The following is a 15,566-nucleotide window of genomic DNA, read 5'->3' as shown; positions in this document are numbered from 1 at the left end:
TGTTCTACAGTGTTTAGTTCTAGTGTTTTGTTCTACAGTGTTTTGTTCTACAGTGTTCAGTTCTACAGTATTTTTGTTCTACAGTGTTTAGTTCTACAGTGTTCTGTTCTACAGTGTTCTGTTCTACAGTGTTTAGTTCTAGTGTTTTGTTCTACAGTGTTTTGTTCTACAGTGTTCTGTTCTACAGTGTTCTGTTCTACAGTGTTCTGTTCTAGTGTTCTGTTCTACAGTGTTTAGTTCTACAGTGTTTTGTTCTACAGTGTTTTGTTCTACAGTGTTTTGTTCTACAGTGTTCTGTTCTACAGTGTTCTGTTCTACAGTGTTCTGTTCTACAGTGTTTAGTTCTACAGTGTTTTGTTCTACAGTGTTTTGTTCTACAGTGTTTTGTTCTACAGTGTTTTGTTCTACAGTGTTTTGTTCTACAGTGTTCTGTTCTACAGTGTTCTGTTCTACAGTGTTCAGTTCTACAGTGTTCAGTTCTACAGTATTTAGTTCTACAGTGTTCAGTTCTACAGTGTTCAGTTCTACAGTGTTCAGTTCTACAGTGTTCTGTTCTACAGTGTTCTGTTCTTCAGTATTTAGTTATACTGTGTTCAGTTCTACAGTATTTAGTTCTAACTATGAAAGGCACTCTGATGTCAGAGGCATTGCCTGCGTCCCAATAATCGCTCCTTTTTTTTGGAAATGTGCAAGGAAACAATTATCGTCGCTGTCTGATGAAAACCTCTTATCTCCAAAACAGATCATCCATATTTTCACATTAATAAACATACAATTATGAAACTTCAGAAGTTATTCTGAATAAATATTATTGGTCCTAGTGTCATGAAATGTTCAAAGTAGAGTGGAGTTAATGTAAACAATTGGCAGAAATGTAGATCTCCAATTTAGCCCAACACATATACAATCCAATGCTTGTATATGTGTAGGGCAGATTGTATATGTGCAGGGCAGATTGTATATGTATAGGGCAGATTGTATATGTGCAGGGCAGATTGTATATGTGCAGGGCAGATTGTATATGTGCAGGGCAGATTGTATATGTGCAGGGCAGATTGTATATGTGCAGGGCAGATTGTATATGTGTAGGGCAGATTGTATATGTGTAGGGCAGATTGTATATGTGTAGGGCAGATTGTATATGTGTAGGGCAGATTGTATATGTGCAGGGCAGATTGTATATGTGCAGGGCAGATTGTATATGTGCAGGGCAGATTGTATATGTGCAGGGCAGATTGTATATGTGCAGGGCAGATTGTATATGTGTAGGGCAGATTGTATATGTGTAGGGCAGATTGTATATGTGTAGGGCAGATTGTATATGTGTAGGGCAGATTGTATATCTGTAGGGCAGATTGTATATGTGTAGGGCAGATTGTATATGTGTAGGGCAGATTGTATATGTGTAGGGCAGATTGTATATGTGTAGGGCAGATTGTATATGTGTAGGGCAGATTGTATATGTGTAGGGCAGATTGTATATGTGCAGGGCAGATTGTATATGTGCAGGGCAGATTGTATATGTGTAGGGCAGATTGTATATGTGTAGGGCAGATTGTATATCTGTAGGGCAGATTGTATATGTGTAGGGCAGATTGTATATGTGTAGGGCAGATTGTATATGTGTAGGGCAGATTGTATATGTGTAGGGCAGAAAGGAAGACACGGAGTGTAGACAAGGTTCGGGTTGATGGGATTGGTTAAGGTTAGGGTTCTGGGTGTTAGATGGGGTTCGGGTTGATGGGATTGGTTAAGGTTAGGGCCAGGGTTCTGGGTGTTAGATGGGGTTCGGGTTGATGGGATAGGTTAGGGCCAGGGTTCTGGGTGTTAGATGGGGTTCGGGTTGATGGGATTGGTTAAGGTTAGGGCCAGGGATCTGGGTGTTAGATGGGGTTCGGGTTGATGGGATTGGTTAAGGTTAGGGCCAGGGATCTGGGTGTTAGATGGGGTTCGGGTTGATGGGATTGGTTAAGGTTAGGGCCAGGGATCTGGGTGTTAGATGGGGTTCGGGTTGATGGGATTGGTTAAGGTTAGGGCCAGGGATCTGGGTGTTAGATGGGGTTCGGGTTGATGGGATTGGTTAAGGTTAGGGCCAGGGATCTGGGTGTTAGATGGGGTTCGGGTTGATGGGATTGGTTAAGGTTAGGGCCAGGGATCTGGGTGTTAGATGGGGTTCGGGTTGATGGGATTGGTTAAGGTTAGGGCCAGGGATCTGGGTGTTAGATGGGGTTCGGGTTGATGGGATTGGTTAAGGTTAGGGCCAGGGATCTGGGTGTTAGATGGGGTTCGGGTTGATGGGATTGGTTAAGGTTAGGGCCAGGGATCTGGGTGTTAGATGGGGTTCGGGTTGATGGGATTGGTTAAGGTTAGGGTTCTGGGTGTTAGATGGGGTTCGGGTTGATGGGATTGGTTAAGGTTAGGGCCAGGGATCTGGGTGTTAGATGGGGTTCGGGTTGATGGGATTGGTTAAGGTTAGGGCCAGGGTTCTGGGTGTTAGATGGGGACATACTAGTACTCGGTGTTGGCCCTCTCTCCGCGGGTCTCTTTGATCTCCTCCCCATTCTTCATCCAGAAGCTCTTGATGTGGGCGCTGTGGGCTGAAGATAGGTTGCACTGCAGGGTGAGGGGCAGGCTGTGGTGATCAACTGGCAGCGTGATATGGTCCGACGAGTTGATTGACGGCTCTGAAACACCAATAAGACACTTCTAATAGTCAATTCCATTTCAATACAGTCAATTCAGGAAATAAACTGACATTCCAATTCCTTGAAAAACAATGAGGGGAATTGGAATTAGAATTTCAGTGGAGAGAAGGTTCTGAAACACCAATAAGACACCAGGGTTAGGGTCAGTTCCATTTCAAATCAGTTGGGGTCAATTCCACTTCAAATTGTTTCTTCTTCTTTTTCTCCTTTTCAATGTAGTTCATTTAAAATTACTTGAAAAGCAATGAGGACAATTTAATTGGAATTTCAGTGTACTTCCTGAATTGACTGAATTGAAATGGAATTGACCCCAACCCTGATAGAGACATCACACAGGCTTGTGTTGTGACAGCTGGGTGATGTTCTCTCTTAGTATTCTAACCTGTGTGACAGCTGGGTGATGTTCTCTCTTAGTATTCTAACCTGTATGACAGCTGGGTGATGTTCTCTCTTAGTATTCTAACCTGTATGACAGCTGGGTGATGTTCTCTCTTAGTATTCTAACCTGTGTTGTGACAGCTGGGTGATGTTCTCTCTTAGTATTCTAACCTGTATGACAGCTGGGTGATGTTCTCTCTTAGTATTCTAACCTGTGTTGTGACAGCTGGGTGATGTTCTCTCTTAGTATTCTAACCTGTATGACAGCTGGGTGATGTTCTCTCTTAGTATTCTAACCTGTATGACAGCTGGGTGATGTTCTCTCTTAGTATTCTAACCTGTATGACAGCTGGGTGATGTTCTCTCTTAGTATTCTAACCTGTGTTGTGACAGCTGGGTGATGTTCTCTCTTAGTATTCTAACCTGTGTTGTGACAGCTGGGTGATGTTCTCTCTTAGTATTCTAACCTGTATGACAGCTGGGTGATGTTCTCTCTTAGTATTCTAACCTGTATGACAGCTGGGTGATGTTCTCTCTTAGTATTCTAACCTGTATGACAGCTGGGTGATGTTCTCTCTTAGTATTCTAACCTGTATGACAGCTGGGTGATGTTCTCTCTTAGTATTCTAACCTGTATGACAGCTGGGTGATGTTCTCTCTTAGTATTCTAACCTGTGTGACAGCTGGGTGATGTTCTCTCTTAGTATTCTAACCTGTGTTGTGACAGCTGGGTGATGTTCTCTCTTAGTATTCTAACCTGTATGACAGCTGGGTGATGTTCTCTCTTAGTATTCTAACCTGTATGACAGCTGGGTGATGTTCTCTCTTAGTATTCTAACCTGTATGACAGCTGGGTGATGTTCTCTCTTAGTATTCTAACCTGTATGACAGCTGGGTGATGTTCTCTCTTAGTATTCTAACCTGTATGACAGCTGGGTGATGTTCTCTCTTAGTATTCTAACCTGTGTTGTGACAGCTGGGTGATGTTCTCTCTTAGTATTCTAACCTGTGTTGTGACAGCTGGGTGATGTTCTCTCTTAGTATTCTAACCTGTGTGACAGCTGGGTGATGTTCTCTCTTAGTATTCTAACCTGTGTTGTGACAGCTGGGTGATGTTCTCTCTTAGTATTCTAACCTGTGTGACAGCTGGGTGATGTTCTCTCTTAGTATTCTAACCTGTATGACAGCTGGGTGATGTTCTCTCTTAGTATTCTAACCTGTGTTGTGACAGCTGGGTGATGTTCTCTCTTAGTATTCTAACCTGTGTTGTGACAGCTGGGTGATGTTCTCTCTTAGTATTCTAACCTGTATGACAGCTGGGTGATGTTCTCTCTTAGTATTCTAACCTGTGTTGTGACAGCTGGGTGATGTTCTCTCTTAGTATTCTAACCTGTGTTGTGACAGCTGGGTGATGTTCTCTCTTAGTATTCTAACCTGTATGACAGCTGGGTGATGTTCTCTCTTAGTATTCTAACCTGTATGACAGCTGGGTGATGTTCTCTCTTAGTATTCTAACCTGTGTTGTGACAGCTGGGTGATGTTCTCTCTTAGTATTCTAACCTGTATGACAGCTGGGTGATGTTCTCTCTTAGTATTCTAACCTGTATGACAGCTGGGTGATGTTCTCTCTTAGTATTCTAACCTGTATGACAGCTGGGTGATGTTCTCTCTTAGTATTCTAACCTGTGTGACAGCTGGGTGATGTTCTCTCTTAGTATTCTAACCTGTGTTGTGACAGCTGGGTGATGTTCTCTCTTAGTATTCTAACCTGTGTTGTGACAGCTGGGTGATGTTCTCTCTTAGTATTCTAACCTGTATGACAGCTGGGTGATGTTCTCTCTTAGTATTCTAACCTGTATGACAGCTGGGTGATGTTCTCTCTTAGTATTCTAACCTGTATGACAGCTGGGTGATGTTCTCTCTTAGTATTCTAACCTGTGTTGTGACAGCTGGGTGATGTTCTCTCTTAGTATTCTAACCTGTATGACAGCTGGGTGATGTTCTCTCTTAGTATTCTAACCTGTATGGACAGCTGGGTGATGTTCTCTCTTAGTATTCTAACCTGTATGACAGCTGGGTGATGTTCTCTCTTAGTATTCTAACCTGTGTTGTGACAGCTGGGTGATGTTCTCTCTTAGTATTCTAACCTGTATGACAGCTGGGTGATGTTCTCTCTTAGTATTCTAACCTGTGTTGTGACAGCTGGGTGATGCTCTCTCTTAGTATTCTAACCTGTGTTGTGACAGCTGGGTGATGTTCTCTCTTAGTATTCTAACCTGTATGACAGCTGGGTGATGTTCTCTCTTAGTATTCTAACCTGTATGACAGCTGGGTGATGTTCTCTCTTAGTATTCTAACCTGTGTGACAGCTGGGTGATGTTCTCTCTTAGTATTCTAACCTGTATGACAGCTGGGTGATGTTCTCTCTTAGTATTCTAACCTGTATGACAGCTGGGTGATGTTCTCTCTTAGTATTCTAACCTGTGTGACAGCTGGGTGATGTTCTCTCTTAGTATTCTAACCTGTATGACAGCTGGGTGATGTTCTCTCTTAGTATTCTAACCTGTATGACAGCTGGGTGATGTTCTCTCTTAGTATTCTAACCTGTGTTGTGACAGCTGGGTGATGTTCTCTCTTAGTATTCTAACCTGTGTTGTGACAGCTGGGTGATGTTCTCTCTTAGTATTCTAACCTGTATGACAGCTGGGTGATGTTCTCTCTTAGTATTCTAACCTGTGTTGTGACAGCTGGGTGATGTTCTCTCTTAGTATTCTAACCTGTATGACAGCTGGGTGATGTTCTCTCTTAGTATTCTAACCTGTATGACAGCTGGGTGATGTTCTCTCTTAGTATTCTAACCTGTGTTGTGACAGCTGGGTGATGTTCTCTCTTAGTATTCTAACCTGTATGACAGCTGGGTGATGTTCTCTCTTAGTATTCTAACCTGTATGACAGCTGGGTGATGTTCTCTCTTAGTATTCTAACCTGTGTTGTGACAGCTGGGTGATGTTCTCTCTTAGTATTCTAACCTGTGTTGTGACAGCTGGGTGATGTTCTCTCTTAGTATTCTAACCTGTGTTGTGACAGCTGGGTGATGTTCTCTCTTAGTATTCTAACCTGTATGACAGCTGGGTGATGTTCTCTCTTAGTATTCTAACCTGTGTTGTGACAGCTGGGTGATGTTCTCTCTTAGTATTCTAACCTGTATGACAGCTGGGTGATGTTCTCTCTTAGTATTCTAACCTGTATGACAGCTGGGTGATGTTCTCTCTTAGTATTCTAACCTGTATGACAGCTGGGTGATGTTCTCTCTTAGTATTCTAACCTGTATGACAGCTGGGTGATGTTCTCTCTTAGTATTCTAACCTGTATGACAGCTGGGTGATGTTCTCTCTTAGTATTCTAACCTGTATGACAGCTGGGTGATGTTCTCTCTTAGTATTCTAACCTGTATGACAGCTGGGTGATGTTCTCTCTTAGTATTCTAACCTGTGTTGTGACAGCTGGGTGATGTTCTCTCTTAGTATTCTAACCTGTGTTGTGACAGCTGGGTGATGTTCTCTCTTAGTATTCTAACCTGTATGACAGCTGGGTGATGTTCTCTCTTAGTATTCTAACCTGTATGACAGCTGGGTGATGTTCTCTCTTAGTATTCTAACCTGTGTTGTGACAGCTGGGTGATGTTCTCTCTTAGTATTCTAACCTGTGTTGTGACAGCTGGGTGATGTTCTCTCTTAGTATTCTAACCTGTATGACAGCTGGGTGATGTTCTCTCTTAGTATTCTAACCTGTATGACAGCTGGGTGATGTTCTCTCTTAGTATTCTAACCTGTATGACAGCTGGGTGATGTTCTCTCTTAGTATTCTAACCTGTATGACAGCTGGGTGATGTTCTCTCTTAGTATTCTAACCTGTGTTGTGACAGCTGGGTGATGTTCTCTCTTAGTATTCTAACCTGTATGACAGCTGGGTGATGTTCTCTCTTAGTATTCTAACCTGTATGACAGCTGGGTGATGTTCTCTCTTAGTATTCTAACCTGTATGACAGCTGGGTGATGTTCTCTCTTAGTATTCTAACCTGTGTTGTGACAGCTGGGTGATGTTCTCTCTTAGTATTCTAACCTGTATGACAGCTGGGTGATGTTCTCTCTTAGTATTCTAACCTGTGTGGGTTTTTGGTGGTGCATCGGGACGATATGAACAAACACTTCATATATTGGCATAGAACGCTGATTAGAAAGAACATAGATAACCACAGGAAATGTTACGACTGTGTGATGATACATCTGCTGAGCTTTTCTGTATCAATATTCTTGCGATTGAATACAAATGTTAGTTTTCAAACAATTATCAGTACATTATGGATGTACTGTTGCACATACATGCTCACTTCATACTACTAAATGACCCTGTCGTTCATGCTGGACAAGCATAATGAGTTGGCTATAAACAGATGTAGGATCTTAATTTGAGCCACTTTGCCACAGCAGGAAAATAATCTTGCAGCAACAGGAAATGTGAATTATTATGTGGATAATAATTATTGGACATTTTTGTAGTGGGTTAATAAAAAAAATTCTTAAGAGAAAATCAAGTAAAAAAAATGTCACAGTAGAAATTACAAACCTCAGAAGCCTTTTTAAACTTCAAAAACACTACAAGTTTTTAAATGTCCTGCAGTTCCGGAAAGTTCTCCTGCAAAAGGGTGGTCAAATTCAGATCCTAAATCTTTATTAGTACTTTCCCATACTAGATCCGTGCATATACACATGCACTCTGGATGTCTGTAACTGGCGCAGGCCTAAACCTCCAATGATTTCATAGGCATTCAGTAATTCAGTTTAGAAGCTTGTAGAGGTAACATTCTCAAGTAGGGGTTCGAGGTTAGGGTAGTGATTTAAAGCCGGAGTTTGATAGGTTTCTAACAGGAGGACAACATACAGGACATACATACATATATATGACTCTGTCCAAACCCATGTTGAGCGTAGTTCACTTTACAGCTCATACTGAAAGCTGGTGACGAATTAAAATGTTAACTCAATTCAAAGAAATCTGAAAGACAACAAAAGAAAAGGGAATTCAACAAGAAGTAGATGTGAGATGATGGGTAGATTAAAAAAAAAGTAAAATAAAAGTTTAGACAAAGTAGAAAATTGAGGAAGTTAAAGATCTCTGGGTTAGTTTGAATCTACAAGAGGTGCAGGGTTCAGCGTACATGGCGGGAGGGGTCTCTGCAGAGCACTGTGCTCTTATAGGACAGATTAGATGAAGCAGATGCCTTATTTCTTCATTTCCATGACTTCTGGTAGGTGATGGCTTCTGTGAGGAAACTGGTGGTCCTAGGGGTTTCTGGAAAGGTAACTGGGCACACAGAATACACAGGGAGAGCTAGTTGAGCTGCCTAGGGACTGAGGTACACAGAATACACAGGGAGAGCTAGTTGAGCTGCCTAGGGACTGAGGTACACAGAATACACAGGGAGAGCTAGTTGAGCTGCCTAGGGAGTGAGGTACACAGAATACACAGGTAGAGGTAGTTGAGCTGCCTAGGGACTGAGGTAGAGGTAGTTCAGCTGTCTAGGGACTGAGGTAGAGGTAGAGGTAGTTGAGCAGCCTATGGACTGAGGTAGAGGTAGTTGAGCAGCCTATGGACTGAGGTAGAGGTAGTTGAGCTGTCTAGGGACTGAGGTAGAGGTAGTTGAGCAGCCTATGGACTGAGGTAGAGGTCGTTGAGCTGCCTAGGGACTGAGGTAGAGGTCGTTGAGCTGCCTAGGGACTGAGGTAGAGGTCGTTGAGCTGCCTAGGGACTGAGGTAGAGGTAGTGGAGCTGCCTAGGGACTGAGGTAGAGATCGTTGAGCTGCCTAGGGACTGAGGTAGAGGTAGTGGAGCTGCCTAGGGACTGAGGTAGAGATCGTTGAGCTGTCTAGGGACTGAGGTAGAGATCGTTGAGCTGTCTAGGGACTGAGGTAGAGGGTTCTTAATTTTCAGGATGTATGGTAGGTGATGGCTTCTATGAATGAGCTGACAATGCTGGGGATTTTGGACAGGGAATGTAGTCTAGGGATCTGGGGTACACACAGAGAGCTAGTAAAGCCGCTGCCCCTCATCCTAAGGGGGTCAGGGGTAATCTACTACTCTGACCACTCACTCTGCAACACAGTAACGGTGGCCTGTGCTCTGATCCAGGTGGTGGCAGGGTTTTGGTGCAGATCATTCCTCCTTGGATCATTACTGGCCCGGCACTCGTACGTCCCGGCATCCTCCAGGCCGAGACGCGTCACGCCCAAAACGCTCACGCCGTTGGCGCCGTACGCCGTGTTGATGGAGACGCGGTGTTTATGGGCGCCGTCCCAGAGCTGGCGGAAAGAGTCGGCCCGGTTGATCTCGGCGTACCACCACTGGACCTCTGGGGTCGGGTTACCGACCACGTCACAGTACAACTCAAAGGTGTCACCTGTTAGTTTGGTCTCAGACAGGGGAGACTTCACAAAGCCAGCTGTGGAGTATAGGAGCAGTGGAGTATAGGAGTAGCAGTGGAGTCATCCACAGGAGAGGAGGGAGAGTAGTGTTTCCGGTATGGAGTGGTGCAGCGTGTCCACGTTGGCAGGTGGAGAAGGGAAAACAGGGTGAGGGTGTAGAATGGATGAACAGGCAAGAGAATGAAAGGATGAATTAAAAGGAAACCGTTTGGAAAAAGGAAAAAAGAAAAGATTAGACGAATCACAATAAAGAACAGAAGTTGACAGAGCAAATAATATGATGGTGGAAAACAATGGTTAACAGAGCTCAATAAAAATAAGAGATTAGATAGAGAAAAGAACTAAAGCATAGCCCTTTAATAACTGTATCTGTTACATCGTCCGTTAGTACAGTCGTGGCCAAAAGTTTTGAGAATGACACAAATATTAATTTCCACAAAGTTTGCTGCTTCAGTGTCTTTAGATATTTTTGTCAGATGTTACTATGGAATACTGAAGTATAATTACAAGCATTTCATAAGTGTCATCCAAGGCTTTTATTGACAATTACATGAAGTTGATGCAAAGAGTCAATATTTGCAGTGTTGACCCTTCTTTTTCAAGACCTCTGCAATCCGCCCTGGCATGCTGTCAATTAACTTCTGGGCCACATCCTGACTGATGGCAGGCCATTCTTGCATAATTAATGCTTGGAGTTTGTCAGAATTTGTAGGTTTTTGTTTGTCCACCTGCCTCTTGAGGATTGACCACAAGTTCTCAATGGGATTAAGGTCTGGGGAGTTTCCTGGCCATGGACCCAAAATATAGATGTTTTGTTCACCGAGCCACTTATCACTTTTTCCTTGGCAAGGTGCTCCATCATGCTGGAAAAGGCATTGTTCATCACCAAACTGTTCCTGGATGGTTGGAAGAAGTTGCTCTCGAAGGATGTGTTGGTACCATTCTGTATTCATGGCTGTGTTCTTAGGCAAATTGTGAGTGAGCCCACTCCCTTGGCTGAGAAGCAAATCCACACATGAATGGTCTCAGGATGCTTTACTGTTGGCATGACACAGGACTGATGGTAGCGCTCACCTTGTCTTCTCCGGACAAGCTTTTTCCCAGATGCCCCAAACAATCGGAAAGGGGATTCAGAGAAAATTACTTTACCCCAGTCCTCAGCAGTCCAATCCCTGTACACAACATGCTGCATACTCAGTATTTCACAGCATACACAACATGCTGCATACACAACATGTTGCATACACAACATGTTGCATACACAGTATTTCATAGCATACACAACATGTTGCATACACAGTATTTCACAGCATAAACAATATTCTTAAAGCACCCAGAGACTTCCCAGGCATATTATATTGTGAATAGGTTCTTATTATGGCGTTTTCTATTAGTAATGCGCTTTATAAATCCTATAGAGCAGTGGCATTGGCGGCAGATAGCCTATCAGTTAAGAGCGTTGAGCCGACTAACCCAAAAGGTCGCTGGTTCGATTCCCCAAGCCGACAAATGTGCCCAGGTGCCATTGAGCATGGCACTTAACCCTAATTTGTCCTGTAAGTCGCTCTGGACAAGAGCGTCTGCTAAAACGTAAACATTGTAGTGTTAGTGAAGCACCAGGGACTTCCCAGGCATATTGTGTAACTGTAAACATTCACTGGCTGTCTATCACTTGGCAGTGACCTTAGGACCATCTCTAGCTTCCATTCCTGCTATTTCTGGTAAATTGTAATCCAATATGTCCGACAATCGATATCCTCATCCTCTGAGGATGCCTCTACTAGACTGAGTGCGTCGCAAATTGCTCCCTAAATAGTGCACTACTTCTTGGGAACATTACCATGGGCTGTGGTCAAAAATAGTGCACTACTTCTTAGGAACATTACCATGGGCTGTGGTCAAAAATAGTGCACTACTTCTTGGGAACATTACCATGGGCTGTGGTCAAAAATAGTGCACTACTTCTTGGGAACATTACCATGGGCTGTGGTCAAAAATAGTGCACTACTTCTTGGGAACATTACCATGGGCTGTGGTCAAAAATAGTGCACTACTTCTTAGGAACATTACCATGGGCTGTGGTCAAAAATAGTGCACTACATAGGGGATAGTAGTTCTATAGCTTGCTCTCCATCAACATGTTTTCGGCACTTTTATTTCCATCTCACACACACACACACACACACACACACACACACACACACACACACACACACACACACACACACACACACACACACACACACACACACACACACACACACACAGAGCAATATGTTCGGAACATCACCAACTAAGTGGCCTTGTGGTTAGAGTGTCCGTCCTGAGATTAGAAGGTGTGGTTAGAGTGTCCGTCCTGAGATTAGAAGGTGTGGTTAGAGTGTCCGTCCTGAGATTAGAAGGTGTGGTTAGAGTGTCCGTCCTGAGATTAGAAGGTGTGGTTAGAGTGTCCGTCCTGAGATTAGAAGGTGTGGTTAGAGTGTCCGTCCTGAGATTAGAAGGTGTGGTTAGAGTGTCCGTCCTGAGATTAGAAGGTGTGGTTAGAGTGTCCGTCCTGAGATTAGAAGGTGTGGTTAGAGTGTCCGTCCTGAGATTAGAAGGTGTGGTTAGAGTGTCCGTCCTGAGATTAGAAGGTGTGGTTAGAGTGTCCGTCCTGAGATTAGAAGGTGTGGTTAGAGTGTCCGTCCTGAGATTAGAAGGTGTGGTTAGAGTGTCCGTCCTGAGATTAGAAGGTGTGGTTAGAGTGTCCGTCCTGAGATTAGAAGGTGTGGTTAGAGTGTCCGTCCTGAGATTAGAAGGTGTGGTTAGAGTGTCCGTCCTGAGATTAGAAGGTAGGGAGTTTGACCCCAACCGGTTGAGTCACACCAAAGACTGTAAAAATGGTACCCAATGCATCTCTAATTGGCACTCAACATGAAGGAGACTTGTTGGTAAAGACCTGCGATAGACTAGCGTCCTATCCAGAGGAATGTACATGAAGCTTCCTAACGCTACAGGAGACTAGCGTCCTATCCAGAGGAATGTACATGAAGCTTCCTAACGCTACAGGAGACTAGCGTCCTATCCAGAGGAATGTACATGAAGCTTCCTAACGCTACAGGAGACTAGCGTCCTATCCAGAGGAATGTACATGAAGCTTCCTAACGCTACAGGAGACTAGCGTCCTATCCAGAGGAATGTACATGAAGCTTCCTAACGCTACAGGAGACTAGCGTCCTATCCAGAGGAATGTACATGAAGCTTCCTAACGCTACAGGAGCCTAGCAGCCGTTCTAGCTCGTTCAATATGCTACTTACTTACGTTTGGAAGAGCGCATCGTGATACCTATAGAATTGGAATATGTATCGGCACCTAAGTACGGAGATAATATCTTATCGTGAGGTCCCTAGGGGATAGGGGTGTCATCTGGAATGTAACCTTTGATGACTTGTCTGCTCACCTACGATGCTGTTCACATTTACAATACAGCCAGCCAACAACAGAGTAATACTATTACCTAATAGTAATTAGGCTATTACAATGTCTATACATCAGTGACCATCTCTGCTGGCCTTATACACCAAAGCTCGATGATTTTCATAGCAAATGCCTCTTTTCTGTCCTTTGTGTTTTAGTACTTTGTACTTTTGCTCATGAAAGAAATCCGGTAGTGTCATAGTGACTCAAGATTTGAACTCGTGAACTTGTCGTCTTGCATTGAATCTCCTTTGGAAACAGTTTCTGCAGCCACAAATGACACTCTATTCCCTTTATGTAATAGACTAGGTGTCATTTTGGGACGCAGTATTTGTCCTCTAATGACGTTTCTGGGCTTGTGTCTGGATCGTAATGCTGCTCACATCCACAATGCAGCCAGCCAGGCAGCAAGACAGCAATAACATTACCTAATAGTAGTAATACTTTTACCCTACTAAAGGATCTATAACATTATACACCATCTCTGGTAGCCTCGTACATAAAGGATCTCTAACATTATACACCATCTCTGGTAGCCTCGTACATAAAGGATCTCTAACATTATACACCATCTCTGGTAGCCTCGTACATAAAGGATCTATAACCACCATCTCTGGTAGCCTCATACATAAAGGATCTATACACCATCTCTGGTAGCCTCGTACATAAAGGATCTATACACCATCTCTGGTAGCCTCGTACATAAAGGATCTATACACCATCTCTGGTAGCCTCGTACATAAAGGATCTATAACATTATACACCATCTCTGGTAGCCTCGTACATAAAGGATCTATAACATTATACACCATCTCTGGTAGCCTCGTACATAAAGGATCTATAACATTATACACCATCTCTGGTAGCCTCATACATAAAGGATCTATAACATTATACACCATCTCTGGTAGCCTCGTACATAAAGGATCTATAACATTATACACCATCTCTGGTAGCCTCGTACATAAAGGATCTATAACATTATACACCATCTCTGGTAGCCTCGTACATAAAGGATCTATAACATTATACACCATCTCTGGTAGCCTCGTACATAAAGGATCTATAACATTATACACCATCTCTGGTAGCCTCGTACATAAAGGATCTATAACATTATACACCATCTCTGGTAGCCTCGTACATAAAGGATCTATAACATTATACACCATCTCTGGTAGCCTCATACATAAAGGATCTATAACATTATACACCATCTCTGGTAGCCTCGTACATAAAGGATCTATAACATTATACACCATCTCTGGTAGCCTCGTACATAAAGGATCTATAACATTATACACCATCTCTGGTAGCCTCGTACATAAAGGATCTATAACATTATACACCATCTCTGGTAGCCTCGTACATAAAGGATCTATAACATTATACACCATCTCTGGTAGCCTCGTACATAAAGGATCTATAACATTATACACCATCTCTGGTAGCCTCGTACATAAAGGATCTATAACATTATACACCATCTCTGGTAGCCTCGTACATAAAGGATCTATAACATTATACACCATCTCTGGTAGCCTCGTACATAAAGGATCTATCATTTACATAATAAATGCCTCTCTTTTTTAAAATGTTTTTTGTTTGAAATTATCCAATTTATATTGGATGAGGGCTGGAAGTTTTTTTAGGGTTTTTTTGTGCTTTGCTCGTGAGAGAGATTCATAGCCGACTGATTTTAACCAGTGACCTTGTCATCCTACAGATCATCTCATGGATATCACCAGAACTCCTATACATAAAATACTGCTTTAGCAAATTCCCTCACTATACACTTAGGGAAACAAAAGGTGCTATCTAAAACCTTAAAGGGTTCTCCTATGGGGACAGCCAAAGAACCCTTTTGGAAGAGTGTATTGTATACAATGTATAGTATATTCTGTATTATTCAGGGGATTAAAGGTCGACCGATTAATCGGAATGGCCGATTAATTAGGGCCGATTTCAAGTTTTCATAACAATCGGAAATCTGTATTTTTGGACGCCGATTTGGCCAATTAAAAAAAAATATATATGTTTTATTTATTTAACTAGGCAAGTCAGTTAAGAACACATTCTTATTTTCAATGACGGCCTAGGAACGGTGGGTTAACCGCCTTGTTCAGGGGCAGAATGAGCGATTTTTACCTTGTCACCTCGGGGATTCAATCTTGCAACCTTATGGTTAACTAGTCCAACGCTCTAACCACCTGCCTTACATTGCACTCCACGAGGAGCCTGCCTGTTACGCGAATGCAGTAAGAAGCCAAGGTAAGTTGCTAGCTAGCATTAAACTTATCTTAGAAAAAACAATCAATCAATCATAATCACTAGTTAACTACACATGGTTGATGATATTACTAGTTTATCTAGCCTGTCCTGCGTTGCATATAATCGCTTAGGTACACGTTGCTCCAACCATAAACATCAATACCTTTCTGAAAATCAATACACAAGTATATATTTTTAAACCTGCATATTTAGTTAATATTGCCTGCTAACATAAATTTCTTTTAACTAGGGAAAATGTGTCACTTCTCTTGC

General features: G+C 42.8%; 1 protein-coding gene across 3 annotated transcripts in view; it reads right to left on the bottom strand.

Annotated features, from left to right (window-relative positions):
* Positions 1-15,566, bottom strand: part of LOC106579049 (neuroplastin) — a 51,378-nt gene that overhangs the window by 22,012 nt on the left and 13,800 nt on the right. For 2 of the 3 annotated variants that reach the window (XM_045688555.1, XM_045688556.1), the window contains exons 2-3: positions 9,235-9,582; positions 2,510-2,684 (exon numbers count right to left, since the gene is read on the bottom strand). In XM_045688555.1, the coding sequence (XP_045544511.1) occupies positions 2,510-2,684; positions 9,235-9,582 (523 nt within the window). The remainder of the gene's footprint in view (positions 1-2,509; positions 2,685-9,234; positions 9,583-15,566) is intronic. The other variant, XM_045688557.1, reaches the window with a different exon arrangement.

Source organism: Salmo salar, chromosome ssa10 (assembly GCF_905237065.1).
Source record: "Salmo salar chromosome ssa10, Ssal_v3.1, whole genome shotgun sequence".
Lineage (NCBI taxonomy): Eukaryota > Metazoa > Chordata > Actinopteri > Salmoniformes > Salmonidae > Salmo > Salmo salar.
Note: the sequence above shows the minus strand (reverse complement) of the source record. Positions and strands in the feature narration are given on the sequence as shown.